General features: G+C 44.4%; 1 protein-coding gene across 9 annotated transcripts in view; it reads right to left on the bottom strand.

Moving 5' to 3' along the window:
* Nucleotides 1–18,322, bottom strand: part of ZNF827 (zinc finger protein 827) — a 159,141-nt gene that overhangs the window by 105,369 nt on the left and 35,450 nt on the right. For 4 of the 9 annotated variants that reach the window (XR_004750140.1, XM_035323776.1, XM_035323783.1 and 1 more), the window contains exons 1-2: nucleotides 17,690–17,716; nucleotides 14,674–14,767 (exon numbers count right to left, since the gene is read on the bottom strand). Coding sequence is in view for 8 of the 9 variants with exons in the window: in XM_035323776.1 (XP_035179667.1) it covers nucleotides 14,674–14,767; nucleotides 17,690–17,701 (106 nt within the window). In the remaining variant the exon portion in view is untranslated. Of the gene's footprint in view, nucleotides 1–755; nucleotides 1,194–12,564; nucleotides 12,576–14,673; nucleotides 14,768–14,853; nucleotides 15,423–16,299; nucleotides 16,336–17,689; nucleotides 17,717–18,322 lie in introns of those variants that run through there. The other 5 variants (XM_035323777.1, XM_035323778.1, XM_035323781.1 and 2 more) reach the window with 5 other exon arrangements.

Here is an 18,322-nt window from a genome sequence, read left to right as displayed (position 1 = left end):
AGGGAGGGAGGGAGCGCGGAGGAGCAGGGCAGGGCGAGCCGAGCCGTGCCGGGGATGCGCGGGATGCCCTTAGCCCTGCGCCCGGGGCAGCGCCGCCGGCGCCCGGGGCTCGCCTGACCCTTCCCTCCCCGGCGGCAGCCCCGAGCCCGCCGCCGCCTCTCCCGGCTCCGCTCGGCTCTGCGGGGACCTCGCCGGGCACACTGTGCCTCCCCCCGCCGGCCCCGGCCCCCCTCGGGGCGGCTGCAGGGTGCCCCCAACGCCGCCACCGCCTCCCCCCGCTCCCGGGCCGCCCAGCCCCGCCGCAACCTTTAGCCGGGGCCGGACCTCGCGGCTGGTTCCGCGCAAGACGCCAGCAGCCGCTTCCCCTCTCGCCGCCCTCCCCTCCGGTGCTAGCCCCCCTCCCCACCCCAATAAATCGCCCCCCCCCCCCCCCGGCCCCAAAGAGAAGCCCACGCCGCCCCCCCCAGCACAAATGCACAATCACGGGCGAGGGGAGGGAGCGGGAGGAAAGGGCGAGAGCCGCGAAGAAAGAAGGGGGGAAAGGAGAGAGAGGAAAAATTAAAAGGGCACAAGGCTGTTCATCACCAACATGGCTGCCTTAGCTCAGACCTAAAAGAGGAATAACCCAGGCTGTGTCTTTGTCAGTTTCACCTCTGTAACCCTAAACTAATGCACAAAACGACGGAGGCGGCTGCAGAGGGGAAGGAGACGGGGAGAGGAGGAAGGAGAAAATGGCAAAAAGAGGGGGCACTTACGTGAAGAGAGGCGCTTGGGCTGCTCCTGCTTCCTCCTGGGCATTTTCCCCCTTTTTTCACATTCTCCTCCTCGGTTAACGGGAGATCAAATAAGACCGGGAGGGGGGGGCGCGGGCAGGCACAAAGCCGGGCCCCCCGGGGGAGCCGCCAGCCGGGGCGGGCTTCCCCTCGCCGCCGGGGGAGCGGGGGCTGGAGCCGGCTCCCCGGGAGCCACCGCCGAGGGCTCTCCCCCCACGCTCTTTCTCTCTGCTCTCCCCCCGAGCCGGCCGTGCACCTGGCTTGTCCCCGCTCGCCGTGCTCTCTCCTCCGGCTGCCTCCTCGCTCCCTCCCGGCGGCCGGGGGCTGCGGTCCCGGCGGGCGGGCGCCGTGCCGGGGCCGGGGCTGGCGCGGCGGTGCCGAGGGCTGCGCCCCGCTCCTGCCGGCCCCTAACTAACACTAACGCCGGGATCAAAGGGCAGCGGCGGCGCTCACGGCTCGCCCGCGGGAGGCAGCCGGGGACACACGCGCGCACACGCGCGCACACACACGCACACGCCCGGCCGGGCAGGGCGAAGGGAAGGGAAAGGAAGGTGCCCCCGCGCCCCGGGGTGCGTTGCCCCGGTCCCGCACCCGCCGCCGGTCTGCCCCGCAAGGACGGGCAGGGAGGGAAGGGGCTGGGAAGGGATGAGGGAGAGGCTCGGCTGCTCGCTCGGGAAGCCCCCGCCAGAGAAAATAACACCACCCCCCTTAATTAAAAAATAAATCAATAATAATAAATCAAGACGTTTCGTCTTCCTGCGGTAGAAAAGAAAAAGTGTGATGAAAAGGCACAGGGGTGGAGAGGCTGATCCTAACCAACTTCAGGGTCGGGGGGAGGGAGGCTGGCTGAGCACAACTCCCCCTGCCCCAGGCGGTGCACAAAGTGAGCGAGAAGGGAGCTGGGGGATGCACTGCCCCGGCACCAGGCTCTGAGCTTTTAAGCAGGGGATGAAATGCAAGCCCCCTGAAAATCCCAGCTCCTGGAGCAGTGCATGTGCAGGGGGAGGAAAGCACGCTTAGGTCACCCCTAATAGTTGATTTAACTGCCACATGAAACTCCTGCAGTGCACACAGCAAGCTGGACTTGTGAAATTTACTTTTTTCCTGCTGTAACGCGGGTAGAGGAAGCTTTATCCCGAAGCAATTTCAGTGTGCATTATGGAGGCAGTATAGCAGTTTTCATTAACTGATACATACTTTCATTACTTCACAAATCACACATCTTTCTTCAAAGACGGACATGAAGGTGGGGAAAAAATAGAAGAGGGAATGGGTCTCACTGAAGCACAAAAGGTACTTCGTGAAAGAGAAGTGTTCTCTTTGTGACTTACCGTCATTTGGATAAAAGTTCACATAGAGGTTGTTAATGATTTAAACTCTAAAACCTGTTACTACAATTGAAGTAAAATGGTTTGAAGCATGGTTGTTTCATATAGCTCTCACTTTGTGTAAGGAAACTTTGAACTTCGCAGAATACATAATCGACATCGTGAGTCAGATGTTGCAACTAAAACAAAAAATGCATTATTCTCCCATGTATACCTATTAGATTGGTTGCTTTTGACAATCTGACTCATCATTTTATCACATCATATTCTATCCTAACTTCAAAATACTTTATTTTTTATAAACAACTGTCTAGGAAAACTCAAAACGGTAGACTTGTAGCCTATGTCTTTTAAGCAGTCACCTCAGCACTCTGAATCACCTCATGTTAGAAAGGTTTCATATAATATTACACCCATTTCACAGCACAGTTGCCTCTTCCACGCAGAGAAAAACAAAGATTTAAAAGATTAGGTTTATAGGAGAGAATCTGAGATTCCCTGACGTGAGAACAGTTCTGAGGTTAAAACCAAATGTACAGAGAAGGTGAGACTTCTGAAACCAAACACATGCCTCCTGACTAAAGTTGGTTTCTCATTTCCCGATATGGCTAAAATACTTCATTTTCATGGAGAAGTGTATTTACTTTTAATCCCGACGCCAAAAAAATAAGTACGTAACAGACTGCTACAGGGCAGGAGATGAATCCAAACAGATACCTTACACCTACTCATGACAAGTGTACTGGAGTAATAAGTCCCAGAGTACTCAAGTTCTATCTTTGCCTTCAGTTCTGCAGGTTACGCTGGTTTTGGAGATTCTTTTAGCATTAGTAATATTAACCAAAAATATCAGGGGATTTTTTATTATTATTGCTCACAAACCTCAATTTTGACGTGACTGGGACTTAAGCAACATAACTTTTTTAAAAAATTAACAGTGCTAAACCTTTCTTTATTATCTTTTAGAACCACTCCAATGGCAATCGTGTTAACTAAGCTGGCTTTGCATGCAATGGCTCTCTGTCTGTCTGGACACCCCTACCCGCACGGGAGGCCACAAGGCAGCTGCCTCAGAAAGGGACAAGTACTACCTCATGCTGCCATCCACCGCTGTGGCAGCCCTTCTCCAGGTGTTCTGTGGAGAATGGGATGTCGGAAAATACTGCTTTCTGCATCATCACTCTTCTCCACCCTCTACTCCTCACGCATTTCTGGCATAAATTAATACTGACAATGTCAGCATTAATTTACAATACGCTAATTTTTCCCCTCCGTCATTTGAACCCCCCTTCAGGGGAGTTAAGGCGGCTGCAGTAAGGACACTGGGGGAACACAGCTCTTTGAGAGTGCCACGGGAGCTGGCAAGCAACAGAGCAGCACCAAATCTCTGAAGATGACCTTGGCTTCAACAGATCTCCCAACAGTTTGACAAAGGGTTTAGAGGGCCGAGCTTTAAGCCTGCTCTGCAGTGAAAGAAATCCCAATGGCTGAACGAACTATCAGGGAGAAACTTTATACTTCAGCTTGAAAGAGTTTCTAATCCCATGCCTGGAAGTAGTCTATATGGGAATGGCTTCGTTCTTCGTACCTCTCCTGGTTAATTGCACTACTCTGCACATTGTCCTACTTAAAATATCGCATCCAGCAATCACACTGAAATCAAAGACACCAGGTCTAAATTTACATGCTTTTTTACAGTGGTTTAAGGAAGATGACTTAGGGCATAATGCCATTTAAAAAATAATCTTCCATTACATGTTTGGTGGTATAGTAGGAAAAAAGAAAAAAGTTGCCTGACCATGCTTTTGAACATTTCTAGTCCAAACACAAAAAAATAGTTGTGAGCCTTCCACAGATAACATAATATAAATAATGCATTGCCTCCGCAGGTCCTGCTATTAATAAGTAATGATCGTATGGCACCTTCCAAACACCAACCCTAGTTACACATATGAATTAAGTTCAGCCCCAGAAACCACTTTTGAACAAAGTAAATATTTTCTTCACTTACACACAAGAAAAATGAAACAAATTGAGTAAATAAGGTTTTCCACAGTAATAAATGATGTAATGTTCTTAAAACCTCCGCAGGTTATCTAGTATCCAAACTATCTTCATATAATGTAACAAACACTTGAAAAGGTTGCTAAACAGAAACCTAAAAACTAACTGAAGGCCTAGCTTTATTTTTTGAAACTTTAAATAATTCTGTTGTCAAGGTCAGCTTAAAATAAAAAATAAAATTGCACTCAGAAAAAAATTGAAAAAAGAAAAAAGGCCAATATATCCAGTTCCTGGGCCCCAAACCACCAGACTGTGATAACTACAGTACAAGACCACCTCTGCTTAAAGCACAGCCCACCAAAAGTATCGCTGTGTCCCCTGTGTATGCAAAGATATACAGACTCTCTTTAATGCTACTTGTATCTTTAGATTAATTTCCTGCTGAACAGAGGTATTTGCCCATAGCCCCTATATCTTCAATATCTAACCAGGCACTCTGTTTTCCATCAAAATCACACACCTTCCCACACCTCTTGGAGGAAGATTTTCAATAGCCTAAACTCCTCCTCTTTTCTCTTTTAATTGAGGTCAATATTGCTACACTGAACAGTAACTATGAATCAATCCTGCAAACAAGATTGGATTACAAACTTCTTGCTCTAAAGTGTTTAAGAGGCAAACACAAGGGGACGAACAAATCCATAGGATTCATAGGATCATGGATACCACCATCCTTGTTTGCAAGTGCTCTGTAAGCTAACAACATTAAGTACCAATTTGTAATAATAATAAATAATGACAAGTTAATAACTGGCAAGGCCACTGACTGGTTTCACAAAGGCCAATAAACAATGATCAGAAGTCATTATCAGATGATTACCACCTTGGGACAGATAATAAACAGTTACAAAGTGGGAGGCAGAGTTGCATAACCAGTGGATCCTAAGCCACAAACAGGGTTTAGCTTTTGAAAGAGGCAACCGAGTTCTTCTTCCCCAAAGTTTTTAACCTCTTTGTCTCTTAACTGGAAAACATAATGCAAGGGCCACAGTCAACGAGATCAAACTAGACAAAAACTCTTTTTGGAACCACTGAAATCCCTGGCAGTACTCTTCTGACTCTTCAATTTCTTATGCCATGATTGTGAACAGAGAACACACTGCATCAGGAATGATCTTCAAGATCCCGAGTCTCATGAATTCCCTTATGGTCTTGCAGCCTTAGAGTGGGGAGGCATCAGGAAGGACGAGTGCAATGTATTCTGCATCTCTTAGCTAAGCCACAGCCATCTTTGTCAGAATATTGTCTGATCCTGGTAAACAAACTAGCCATAATCATTTTATAATAATTTCAGCATAAGCTGCTTCTAGTTGCAATGCAAGTTCAGAATGTTAATCCCTTCAGCAGAATTACAGTGTTTACATGTTCCAGCTGCTAGTATAGGACACTACTTAGGAAAGGTGATATAGCTCCTAATTCCAATTAAAACAGAAAACAAACAAACCACCACCACCATAACAAAAAACAATACTAAAAGCTGTTTTTCTTAAGCCTATGATGATGAATAATCTTGGAATCTGCAGGCCTGAAAAAAACAGACTAGAGGCCTAGAGACACAGTTGCTACTCAACTACTGTGATGTTCCAGATTTACCAAGGCGATCTTTTGATTTTAATTTTACCATAAGTGCAGTTGGCTGCTTACTTACATAATTCACTATACTACCTCTTCATGCCCCTTTTTTTGTAAGCATGTTTTGCAAAAATAAATAAATAAAACAACCCTCACCTGAGCCTTTAACTATCAGCCTTTAACTTACAGATCCATAAGATAGAGAATTTCTCCCCAGAATCCGAACTAGCAACATCTTACAAACTACAAACTAAGTATACGGACTTAATTTCACATTTTACAACCTAAAACACTAAGCAACTTCTGAACTGATTAAAAGAATTTATGTCAAAAGGGAGCCAGAACACTTAGCTCAGAGCTATTACAGTTACAAATGTGAATGAAATATGTAAATATGTCTATCTTGATCTTCTTGCACCATTTTCCATTCTCCACTTAAAGACATTCAAATCGGCAGCTTTATCCCATCTTAAGAGTGGTTTAGGTTAAATCAGAGTGAAACCAAAAACATTCCTTCCATCATTTTGTTTCCGCTTAGCCTCCTGTTAGTCACTGGTTAATTGAAGATTGAGGCACATGCTCATTAGCAAACACCTGCCATGGTTTAAGGCATTACCACCCTCTTGGAGGAGCTAACTGCTTCCACCCCCACACTGGCAGAACAGAATGCATTTGGCCTCCTCATCTGCTTCAGGGTGAAGTCTTGTAGCTTAGTTTAGTAGAAAGGCAACAACATTTTAAGCCACAGCTGTTTGCTAAATGAAAGTGTGTCTAAGTTCTTAAACACCTTGTTACATATACTTTGAGAGGCAGAGTTTCTACTGCACCAGCAAGGTGGCAAACTCCTCAGGGAAATCAATTCTGGTTTCTCAATTCACTAGCTATCTTTGTGTTAAAACACTAGAGTAATACTGAGACGGCTCTGGACCTTGAGAACTGGCAAGCTCCCAAGGGGCTTAACTACCATCTAGGACTGTGCATTTACCAAACTCATCGCCCTCTCCCTCTGACATAGCATGTTACCAGGAGCAGCAGGAAAGAAGGAAGGCATAGTAGACTTTAGCAGTACTAAGCCAGCTATGCCCTCTTCCCAATGCCTCAATAATTTAAAGGGTGAGAAAGAACAGAGGGGCAATCGGGAGACAAGAAAACATGGTGGTGCTGAGATCTTATGTTCCCAGGGAAAGGAAACACATGCAGGTAAGGGATAGGAGGAGTATGTGGAGATCAAGCTCCTAGCAGACTTCACCTGCCTGGTGTGATGAATTTCACATGGCATTCAGCTACATTTCACCATGCCACATGTCCTCAGTAATCAGCCCTCACCCACTGGCAGGCAGGAGGGTTTGGGTTGCAAGTCAGCCTGCTGTCACCGCTGCCTGCTGAGAATGAAGTCATGTGGCCAGTCCCCTCCTGTAGGGAGTATCTTCTTGCTTTGGCACTTCCCTGTCATGCCAAACAGCACAGAGGAAAAGGTTATTTGTCTTTTGAGGTACTAGGAATAGTCTGGTCTCCTCAGCTCCTGCTCACGCAGTTTGACAGACATACTGATTCTAGCCCCTACTTTTCAGCACCCAAGGCCACCCAATGTTTTCAAGTCTGTGGTTTACAGAAAGATGCAAATTATTTGTCCACGAGAAGCAGGCTAATAATAGTGAAAAATCACACATGGAGTAGCACACAACTTCACAAGTAGGAAGAAAGGGGAAGAAGTGATGACTGGAGGGAAGCAGCTTACATTTCCACACAAGAAAGCTGAGGGATGCAGCTACATAACAAGAGGAGAGACAGCAAACAGTGCCACAGGGGTTGAAGCATTTTAGAGAGAGGGAAAGCAGCACAAGGGAACAGGTGGGAAGTGCAAGGTTCCACAGGAGAACCTTGAGAGGAAAATATCAGTTGAGTATTCAGTAGCTAGGGAGCTTTGTATGCCTCAGGAAAAGGCAAACACCTGTGTGTTCAACTCCTTGACTCAAAATGGTCATACATACATTGGGAGCCACTGTTTTCCTTTTAAGACAGAAATAAATGGAAAGGACAAGAAACCTGTCATTTTATTTGCCTTGAAGTCTCTTATTTTTACACCTGTATCATAATTTATGAAATTTAGCTCTAAATCATCATTTCTACCTATGAGAGTATGTTCAAGGAAATGTGACTAAAACTTTCCCACTCTTGTCCTGTAAAAGAAGAGCTACTCACTCCATCTCAGTTTACTATTTGATCAGAGAAGCATTAAGTATTTATTAAAAATTACAACTATTTATTTCTCCTGCCAAAGGATAAGGGTAGTTATGTAAGTATTCGGCAGAAATACATCTTTCTTAGAGGCTGGTGAGAACAGCACCAGTGGGTGAGATTTTGTGAATTTTCTTAGGGGACTGGTTGCACAAAGCTCTGGTGTCCAGCAAGGAGATCCCCTCTCTGGAATTATTTTTAAGCCTAGGTTTCTGAAAACTGGAAGACAGCAAATGTCACTCCTGTCTGCAACAAGAGCAGGTAAGATAGTCCAGGGAACTACAGGCCACTCAGCCTCACCCTAGACTGTGGAATCAAAGCTGACAGAGAAAGCCTTTCCTCCTGGAAAGCCCTTCCATGTACCTGAAGGACAAGGTGACTGGGAGTAGTCAGAATGGGTTTATGAAGGGGAACATCATTTTTAACCAACCTTCTACAATGAGGTAACACGCTTGGTGGACAAAGGGAGAGTGGTGGGTGTTGTTTACCTCAACTTTATTAAAGCCTTTGTGACTGTCTCTCATAACATCATCATAGGTAAAGCAACCAAGTATGGGTCAGATGAGTACCAATGAGGTAGACTGAAAACTGCCTGAACGACTGGGACCAGAGAGCTGTAATCAATGGCACAAAGGCCAGTGGAGGCAAGTCACTAAGTGTGCTTTTGGGGTCAATACTGGATCCAATACTGTTTAATGCCTTCATTAATGACCTGGACAAGGGACAGGGCGCATCCTCAGCAAGTTCACAACTGATAGAAAACCAAAAGGAACAGCTGATGTACCAGATGGCTGTGCTGCCATTCAGAGATAGGCTGGAGAACTGGGCAAGGAGGAATTTTGTGAAGTTCACAAGGGGAAATGCATTTAGGGAGGAATGATTCCAGGCACCAGTACATCTTGGAGGCCTACCAACTGGAAAACAACTTTATTGAGGAGGCCCTTGGGGTCCTGGTGGACAACAAGGTTGACCAAAAGCCAGTGATGCACCTTCACAGCTGAGAAGACCAACAGTACCCTCTGTTGCACTAGGAAGAACATTGCCAGCAGGTTGAGAGAAGCGATCTCACACCTTTACTTCGCACTGGTGAGGCTGCAGGTGGGATGCTGTGTCCCATTCTAGGCTCCCTGGTATCAGAAAGATACAGACGTGCTGGAGTGAGTTCAGCACAGGGCCACAAAGATGACTATGGGACTGGAGCATCTGTCCTATAAAGAGAGGCTGAAAGAGATGCAGCTGCTTAGGCTGGAGAAAAGAAGACTCAGGGGGATATTCTCTAAGAATACAAAAGTGTCAGGGGTGGGAATGAAGAAGAAGGGGTCAGATGCCTTTCAGTAGGATAGATAAGAGGCAACGGACATGAATCAAGAAAACCAGAAAATTCCATCTGAACAAGAAAACACTTTTTTTCTTTTTTTTTTTTCTTTCTTTTCTTTTCTTTTCTTTTTTTTTTTTTTTTTTAAATCATTACTTTTCTTGCTAACCTGCTAACTCTTCCTTTGTGCAATTCACTTCTTTTACCAGTAGGCATGTAATTTACTCATTTATGCTCTCATATATATACATTGGCTGCTTGCCCTAGAGGTTCCTATTTCATGGAAGATACATATACAATTCATGAGGTACACAATTTAATTTATTGTTACTCTTGCTCTCATTTAGATTTTGGGACAGATACTGCTGCCACTGTACAGTGAGAAACACCTGCTGATTCCAGCAGTGCTATTCAAGACCCAAGGTGCTCGCACTGCATAGAGGTGATGGTGAATCTCGGCAAAGAGTAGCATGCTCTTGCCTGCAGAGGGAGTAATGGACCCAGGCAACATGCTCTCACACATCTCTTTCCCCCCTAACTGAAGCAACGAATAAAATGACAGTTGTGGGGCAGGGGTTTTACCCCTCTGTTTGCTTCCCAGTCGAAGAGCAACTGTGTGAATGAAGAATGTACTAGAAAGCATTTGAGTGAACATCTGTTTATCCTTTTGCATGTGTGCCACAGATCCCACATTTTTGTATTAAAGTGGGGAAGAAAAAAGCAGAAGTGTTCTTAAGATAAAGGGAGAAGTATTTTTTTTCCATATTTTATACTCTGTGAGGATTTTGCACAGGTCAAATCTACAGGCACTGGCAGAAGCCTGAACAGGACACATTCTCTGCCCAGCCAGAGTATTAAGCCCACTTGGCCTTGTGAAGCTCATCAGGCAGGTGACAACAGGGAAAAGTCAAAGCAAATGTCTATTGGAAAAGGGGTCCAACAAGGCAGTTGACTTGTGCAAGACCTATCAGTTTTAAGATGTTTTTGTTGGATTTTCTTGGAAATTTTATTATATTTGGGAAGTTCTATTCGTTCCAATGTATTGAATGGCAACCAAGATAAAACTAATAAACCTTCCTGGTCTCAATAATCATGAAGTTAGGTGGCCTGTACCTCACAGTGCAAGGAACAAGGGAAAAACAACAACAAAACACAACACATTTTGGCTGCTTCAGTCATGAACCATGTAAGAGTCAACTCAGGAAACTCAGGAAGGAGGTACTAGGATGCTTTCATTTACATGGGGATAAACAGCAAAGTCAGTGGCTTTTAAAGTATCAGCTGAGTAGCAAAACAATTGGGATGAGGGCCATGGAGGTACTCAAATGCAAGCTTTTTAAGGGAAAACAGCTGAAGAAGGCACCACACCAGAGACAAGATTAGAAAGAAACAGTGTAGAATGTCTTTCTGATCCTACTGTAAAAGGAAAGCTGCTCTGTGGAGAAGGATAATGCAGAAAATGAGAGGATCTCTCCTGTTCAGGGCTTACTAGGTTTATAGGATTCCTGAAACCTTCCAGTCCTCATACTTGGCAATACCACATCAGACATATTTACACCTGCTGCTCAACTGGGTATGTTAATCCACTTTGACCCCCACTTACTTCCCTCCCATCAATAACTTTTAATCAACTTATTAAAGATGTAGAAGGCTCATCACACTCTTCACTGAAGAGCATAAAAATATGAAAACTGTCATCCTCCATTGCTGACAATGTTTCAGATCGTCACAACACATGGCCTTTTCACTGAAGGTCCTTCTTTATGCTCTCAGTGCATCTGTATTATTAAACAGAATGGTACCACAAGTTACCTGGAACCACATACATTAAAAAAAAAAAAAAAAAAAAAAAGGCAGAACACAAAAACCACTAAAAGCAAAAAACAAAACAAAAAAACCCTACAACCTCACCCAAAAGCCACCCACAAGAACAAACAAACAAAACAAAAACACCATCCAACACAACTGAAAACAGAAAGTGCTAAAAAGACAGACATTTTAGGCTGCTAGGAAAGCTAGAATTCAAATCCAAGTTGCTGAAAGTGCTCTTAATTAACACCTTTGCACCATTTGGCCTGACAGCTCTAACACTGCAGCTGACTGAAGTTGTCATCCCATCATCTAATAGAGGGAATATCTAACTTGCAAACCTTTTGAGCTTAAAGGCCCTTTCTCTTCCCAAGCTACCACTGAACTGTTACTGTATCCAGTTCTCTATTCCTGTTTCTCCCATGCTGAAAATAACACCAATTTTACCTCTACGACTGAAGCATGTTCCTCCTCTTCACCCGGACCCACAACACTCTTCTAACCTACACAAACACCTAAACTTTATATTCTTCCCCTGATCAATCATCCTATCTGATTCAAAGTTTCGTGCTTCATTTGCTGCTAAAAATCAAACCCTTATCAAACTCCTCCCCATCTCCAAACTGCCGTGCCTTCAACATTTTCCAGTAGTATGAAGACTTCCCTGTCCAGGATCTAACAACATAGGCTCTCTCTAGTTGGCCTTCTTCAAACTGACTTTCTCTGACGAACTGCTAATCTCCAGGCCCTGTTAAAGGCTCCCTTTATCACAGCAACACTGTCCCCTGTGATGCTTCCCTTACGACTGAGTGTCCCATTGTTTTTAGCTGCTCCTTGTACAACCAAGCCTCAGGTCTTTACTAGCACAGTAAAGCTATTGTATACACAAAGTGGTAAGACGCGATTTTGCCATGTAGTCAGGAATTACGACCCTTAGCCTTCAGAGCTCTGCCCCGAGGGACTGTACCTCCTCAGACCCCAGCCTGAGGCAACTATACTAGCAGATGCTTGGAGTGAAGGTGGTTCTTTCTTGGCCTATGCTGTGCAAGACCCAGGCAACACTGCAGGCCTTGCTCACCTGTCCTTTAAAATACGGAAAACCTTAGCTCCTGTATTAAAAATCCTTCTTGTGTAAGGAGAAAGTCTGCCGAAGAAAAAGGCTGTGTCAACAGACAGAGGACGACAAAGTTACAAATGCAGGATTAGGTGGCAGGCCAATACTTGTTTCCTAGTCATAAGGTTAAGAATGCTGAAGATACAACAGTGACTTATTTATGGGTGCAGAAATAAAATTCCTGCACAAGCTTAAGTCTGTTTTACACATGACTAGCAAGAACAAGCTGATGACTCAACCATCCCATACCACGGCCACCTCCTAACACCCGGCACACCATTCTGATGCCTCAGTGCCTCTCACCAGGAGGACACCGGCCTCAGGTGAGGAGAGGCAGCGCACTTAGAGCACCCCCTGCCTCTTGGGGTTTCCCTCCCGCCCTTTTACCTCGCCTCCTTCCCGAGGCTGGAGGGCGAGCCCGGGCACGGCCCGCAGCGGGGGCTCCATCCAGCCTTGCCCTCTACGTGAGGGGCGGCCGGGGATGCTCGGCGGGGCCGGGCCGGCCGCCGGGCCGCGGCGGGGCGCTGGCGGCCTCCCCCCGGCCCCGGGGAACCGCCCCCGGCGGCTGAGGGGCGGCGGGGCCCGGCGGTCGTCGCGGGGTGTGTTCCCTGACGGGGAGGTGCCCGAAGGACGTGCCCCCCCGCCTTGTGTCGCGATATCGGGGCCGCTGGGGCGATGCCCACGCTACCTTCGGCTTGCCCCGCGGTTGGCTTTGGTCTGCCGGCCTCACGGGGTGATTCTTAACGGGGTGTCTGAGGGAACCGTGGGGCGTTCGGAGGAAACGTTTAGTTTCCTCTGCGTTAGAAGAGTGCTGTAAAGATAACATTAAAAAAAAAAAATAATAGTCCCCCGGGGAACAAGTAACCATGCGTTACTGTTTCTGCTCCTTAACGTTAAATATGCTGAATCACAACAAATGAGACAATTAGAACCAAATCTCAGGCAGGCCTTTAGCTACTATGTTGTGGAAACTGTAGCAATGTCAGCTTTTGAGTAAATTAATACAAGCAGTAGGGGAAAACAGCTTTAGGAGAATATAACACCATCTTAAAAATAACAAGCTGTTTTGTAGTTTGTTTGCAGGGCTCACCATGTGCTTAAAGATGCTATGTTTTGCAGCCAACCTTTCCCTATTAAATTACAAGAGGAGTAGCAGTGTTTTAAAGAAAACAGCATGGTAGTGCAGCATGTCCATGTGCACTTTTAAAATTGCCCCACGTACTCTACTGGACTCCCTGTGAGCTGAAGCTGTAGCCTGTTCTTTGACACCTTTCCACCTCACAAGCTTCCCTGGTCCAGCTCCATATCAGATCTGCCACTGAACTCAAACACTTGGGCTGTTCTCATGTGGGCTTAGCAATGGCACTTCTGCTCATTATTAACACAGAAGATGCAAATTAACAGAAGATGTAAATGAGACTCGAGTGGACATATGAATTTTACCCACTAATCTCACACCTTTTCCTTTCAAGATATTCCATCAGGAAAGCACAGAGAGCAACTGCTGCTAAAATTCATACCCTCCAGAGCAGGATCAGAGAAAGAATTAGACACAAAGATTAGGATATAGATAATCTCATATGATAAATTACTGTGGTTTCATAAATTGCTGTTCATCAGCTGAGCTTTCCTAACTGCTCTTGGACACCCTCTTAGACTGTTAAAATGGCAAGTACAATGTGTTAGACTAAAATACCTTTGTTTCACTTCAAATGTGCCAGAGATGAGAAGAGCACACAGCTACCTCATTATGCCATTGTAACTCAATAGCTTGCAATAGTGAGTACAATCCTAAACCAGTGGGCTTTTTAAGTTCTGAATTAGAAGACACGTACTGAAAATAAAGGAGTCACTTGACTCTAGAGGTGCCAACGCACCCCAGATTCAAGAGCCAAGTGTTCATTTGTCACTACTAACCGTCTGTAGTTCTACTATTTTTACAATCTTTTTGATGACCATATGCTGAGCATATAGAAAATTGCTACTTTTACCACTGAAAGTGTGGAGTGATTTCCCCCGGTCTGCACCTTCTACTTGTTCATTTGATTTTGTTAGCAGTTGGTCGTAGCAGTAGCACTGCTTAGGTAAACATATGCTTGAGAGGGAGAAACAGCCTCATATGAAATGCACAAATACCAAAAAAAAAAAAAAGGGGGGGGGGGCTTTTTGTAGTCTTGGCTCTAGGGCAGAATTGTGGCAGACCATTGAGGTCCCTAGATAGGTTATGACTGAGGTGCCTTAGAACCAGATCTGTGACCAATCCACACACTGGGAAGCTGCCTAGGACTAGTAAAAAATAGATTTCATGCTTATTTCCAAATAAATTGTTTATGCATTTTCCTCAACAAATTTCCCCATCCTGCATGGCCAAGCATCAGGTAACATAGGCACACTTCATGAAGTAAGTGACCTCTGTGGGTCAGAGTCAGTTCCTTCAAGAAAAAGTAAATCTTAAGTCACCTGCGTCCTGGAGTTCCCTATTCATCAGCCTGCAGCATAAAAGACTGTGTGTCACTGGCTCTTTTACCTCCCTCTTCTCCTCTGCTCCCTCCATCTGAAAGGAAACAATAGTTACTAATGCATTTTCTGAACAGCCCAATTCTATTAGTACATTCCTATTTAAGCTTGGAGAATGCTTACCACTGCCTCTATCCAAGAAGACTGGTGGAAATGTTCTTGATCCGCAGCACGCTAAACTACAATCACTGGTCAAAATATACTATAATTTGTTTTCAGTTCGAGCCTGGAAAACTTTTACTAGTGAAAGCTAAATTTCAGTACTTCCATAACTAAATAGCAGCTGAGAGGGTTGATTTTGTATGTTTGTTTTTGCCTCTCTGTCTCTCTCTCTTCTTTTTTCTAATGCAGTTTTAGACTTAATTAAGGTTTAGGTTTCTGATTTTGGTTGTTGCTTCTTTTGGAAAAAACTGTTCAACACTAAACCCCAAACAGGATCAGAGCAGACAGAAGTGCAGAGCAACTCACTGTAGCTTTTTTTTTTCCCCCCTCTCACTTTTAATAGTTCATTCCTATAGAAAAGAAATAGTAATAGCCTTTCCTCAGCGTTTGAAGGAAAGATCCTGTAAAGACTTAGGACAAATGCTAAGGAGCTAAAGTAACAAGATTATGCTCTTACTCTTCTACTACTTTTCTATCAGTCTCTCATACTACAGCTTCACTGCAGGAAGTCCTCTGAGCTAGTCACTACTCTCTCCCTGCATCTGAAGGAAACCAGACAGGCCAGAAGATAATGGGTGCCAGATATCATTCCAACACAAACTCAGGTGGCAATCAGGGTGATTACCTGATAACCAAGATTTACAGGTACAGCTGATCAAAGTATTATTTTTCCTCTCCTCTTGTGGAGCACTTCAGCATTTATTTATTTATTTTTGGGGGGGCTGGGAGCAGGTGTTAGGGGAAAAAGGTGAATCAAATCCTGATGTTGAAATCCTACTAAGTATGCTCCTCCTCTGCTTTAGAGGGTGGACCCACTAGCCAGGTCATCTAACTTGTTTTAGGGTATTCAGCTGGTCAGCTAAGTCAACACTGATGCAGAAAACTGACTTCTGATAGATCAACCTCCCCCCCCCCCACTGTCCCCAAACTGATTTTTTTTTTTCCTCCCCAAATAAACAACAGTTTTTCCTTAGACTTCTTTGTAGGCATGACCTCAAATTTTAACAGTTGTTTTTACTTGTCCTGATAGAGTTAGTGGTTCTGTGAATTCTTTTTCTGTATTATTTCATCTTTTACTATCACAGCTCTCTGGAGATCAACAAGACTTAAAGCAGAAAAGAGCTGTTATGCAAAAATATCATCCCAAGAATTATCTATAAACAGAAATGGCTATCATGTCAATATGAGATGAGAATGCTTGTATTACTACTGATGCAGCACCAACATTTTACAGAAAAATCCTTTCCTGCCACAAGTGCCTGTTTTTTCTTTTTTTTTTTTTAATCATTTTTTTTTCTCCTGTACCTAAGAGATAATATTTTATGTGGTTATTTAATACACTTTGGTCAGCAAGCATTGCTTGAGTGGCTGAAGGGGAAATTAATGCAGAACATACCAGTCATTTACCTGAATGATCTTTTCATGCATCCATCCTCATCAGCCAAACCCTGCTTTTTAAGTTACACGTTCTGAGAGCAAGTAGCACAGGGATTTATGAGCCCCACTTCCCAGGCCTAAAAAGTTGGGGGAAGGAAGAAATCAGTTTCTAGCATTGGCAAAAAACACACAAAACAAACAACACAACAACAGAACCACAAACAAACAAACAACAACAAAAAACAATAAACCAACAAACCAGAAGCAAACTGTTCAGCTCTAAAACAGCAGCACAACTGTTACAACTGTTGCACACTTGCCATAATTAGTAATTACAGTGAAATCCTGGTCCCAGTTCAGTCAATGTCAAAATCCTCACTGATCTGCTCATAGCCAGGGTTTTGCTCATAGGCTAATGACTCCAGCTCTCATGCACCAAAGCAAATTGTTCCAAGGTTTGAGCCACTTTACTGCTTGCAACTGCTCTTTTCATCTCTTTGCCAGAAGTTAATTTTCCCATAGCAGTCAGCAGAATTCATCCTGTATGTTCACCTTAGCTGCTGCATTTTGCAGTCCAGGTGTTAGGACACAATGAGGCAAACTCAGCTAGCTGCACCTGCCCTAGATTAAGTGGTTGCTGACCCATTTCTAATACCCTGCCACCCCTTACCATTTTTTAGTTCAGATCTTCCATATTACTCTTTTAGGGACTTCTTTTCTATTTTAAAGAACACCAAATATTGGTAATTATACTAAGCTCTTGCTGGTGATTGTGCTATGTAGGTAGCAGCATCCACCTGAGGAACACAGGTAGGTTTATTAGAAGTTGTGGCTCACCTCACAGTTCTCCTCTGTCAAACCAATTCAATCTAATCTGTCCCCTTTGTTGGCAGAGTTTTAGACATCCAGTAGCATAAGGTTTTATTTCAAAGTTTTATGAAATTAATGGAATACAGCAGCCTTAAACAAATTTAAACAGTAGACAGCAAATGCAAACTCTGCTAGTCTTCACCAAGAGGGAGACATAGTCATTTAATATAACCCATATTTCTAGGTTACCTGCTGCCAAAAGATACAGTTAGGTGCTACCACTTGGCAATTGTTCCCCAGCCTATGGAAGGGAGGATGAATTTACCTGGAGAAGCTTTGCTGTCTCCATGGACGATGGAGGAAAATAAACAATCGATTCGATTCAACCCCAAACATCAAATTTAGAGGTGGTTAAATCTAGCTTAAAGGAGAAGTCCAACTCCTTTTTTTTTTTTAAAAAAAAAAAATAAAATTATTTCATCAATCATTTAACTAAAAGGAATGCTGTGTCCTAAGCCATCATACGTGCTCTGACACAGTCTAGTAACGTGGTATGGTTCGACATTCAGTGGCAGTACAGCTTGAGCAAATGTAAGCAATTGCCACCCACCTTGCCTATCATTCCTTCTTTTCTGCACCACACTAGCAAACACATTTGTGTAGCTCACAGTGAACAAGATTGAACAACAGATGTTGCTAAAATTAACTCAGAAAAACAAAAGCCCAAAGTCACTAACCATTCAGATGGATTCCCAGAGACCCCACAAACTGTACCTCTAAAACAGAAAACAAGGGCACAGGAGCTGCCTACAACTGAATGGCCATTAAAACCATGCTGATGAGACCACACACTTTGCCTGCAGTCCCCTAGACTGTTGTAGACTACTAAGCATTTCACTTAAGTCTCTTTCTCTATGCAGATGCCCATCTCCTGAGAAAAGACTAACCCATTCCCCACCTTACAAGACTGTGTAGATTCTGTGATTCTCTGTTTGTGACCCTAAATATACTACATATTATGAGCTGATAATGCATGTTATTACATAAGCTCTGTTAAGTACATACACATGAATAACAATAGTATGAGAAGCCCACCTGTTAGTCACTCTTCCCATACTAAATCTGTCCCTTCCTATCGCTCAACACCCAAGGCACGTTACACAAAGGTCTGCCCGCTCATCTGTAGTTTATCATTAACCATTAACCATTACTATGCTTGCTAATAGTGATTTGGAAGGTTTCT

Source organism: Oxyura jamaicensis, chromosome 4 (assembly GCF_011077185.1).
Source record: "Oxyura jamaicensis isolate SHBP4307 breed ruddy duck chromosome 4, BPBGC_Ojam_1.0, whole genome shotgun sequence".
Taxonomy (NCBI): Eukaryota; Metazoa; Chordata; class Aves; order Anseriformes; family Anatidae; genus Oxyura; species Oxyura jamaicensis.
This window is presented reverse-complemented; position numbering and strand designations above follow the sequence as displayed.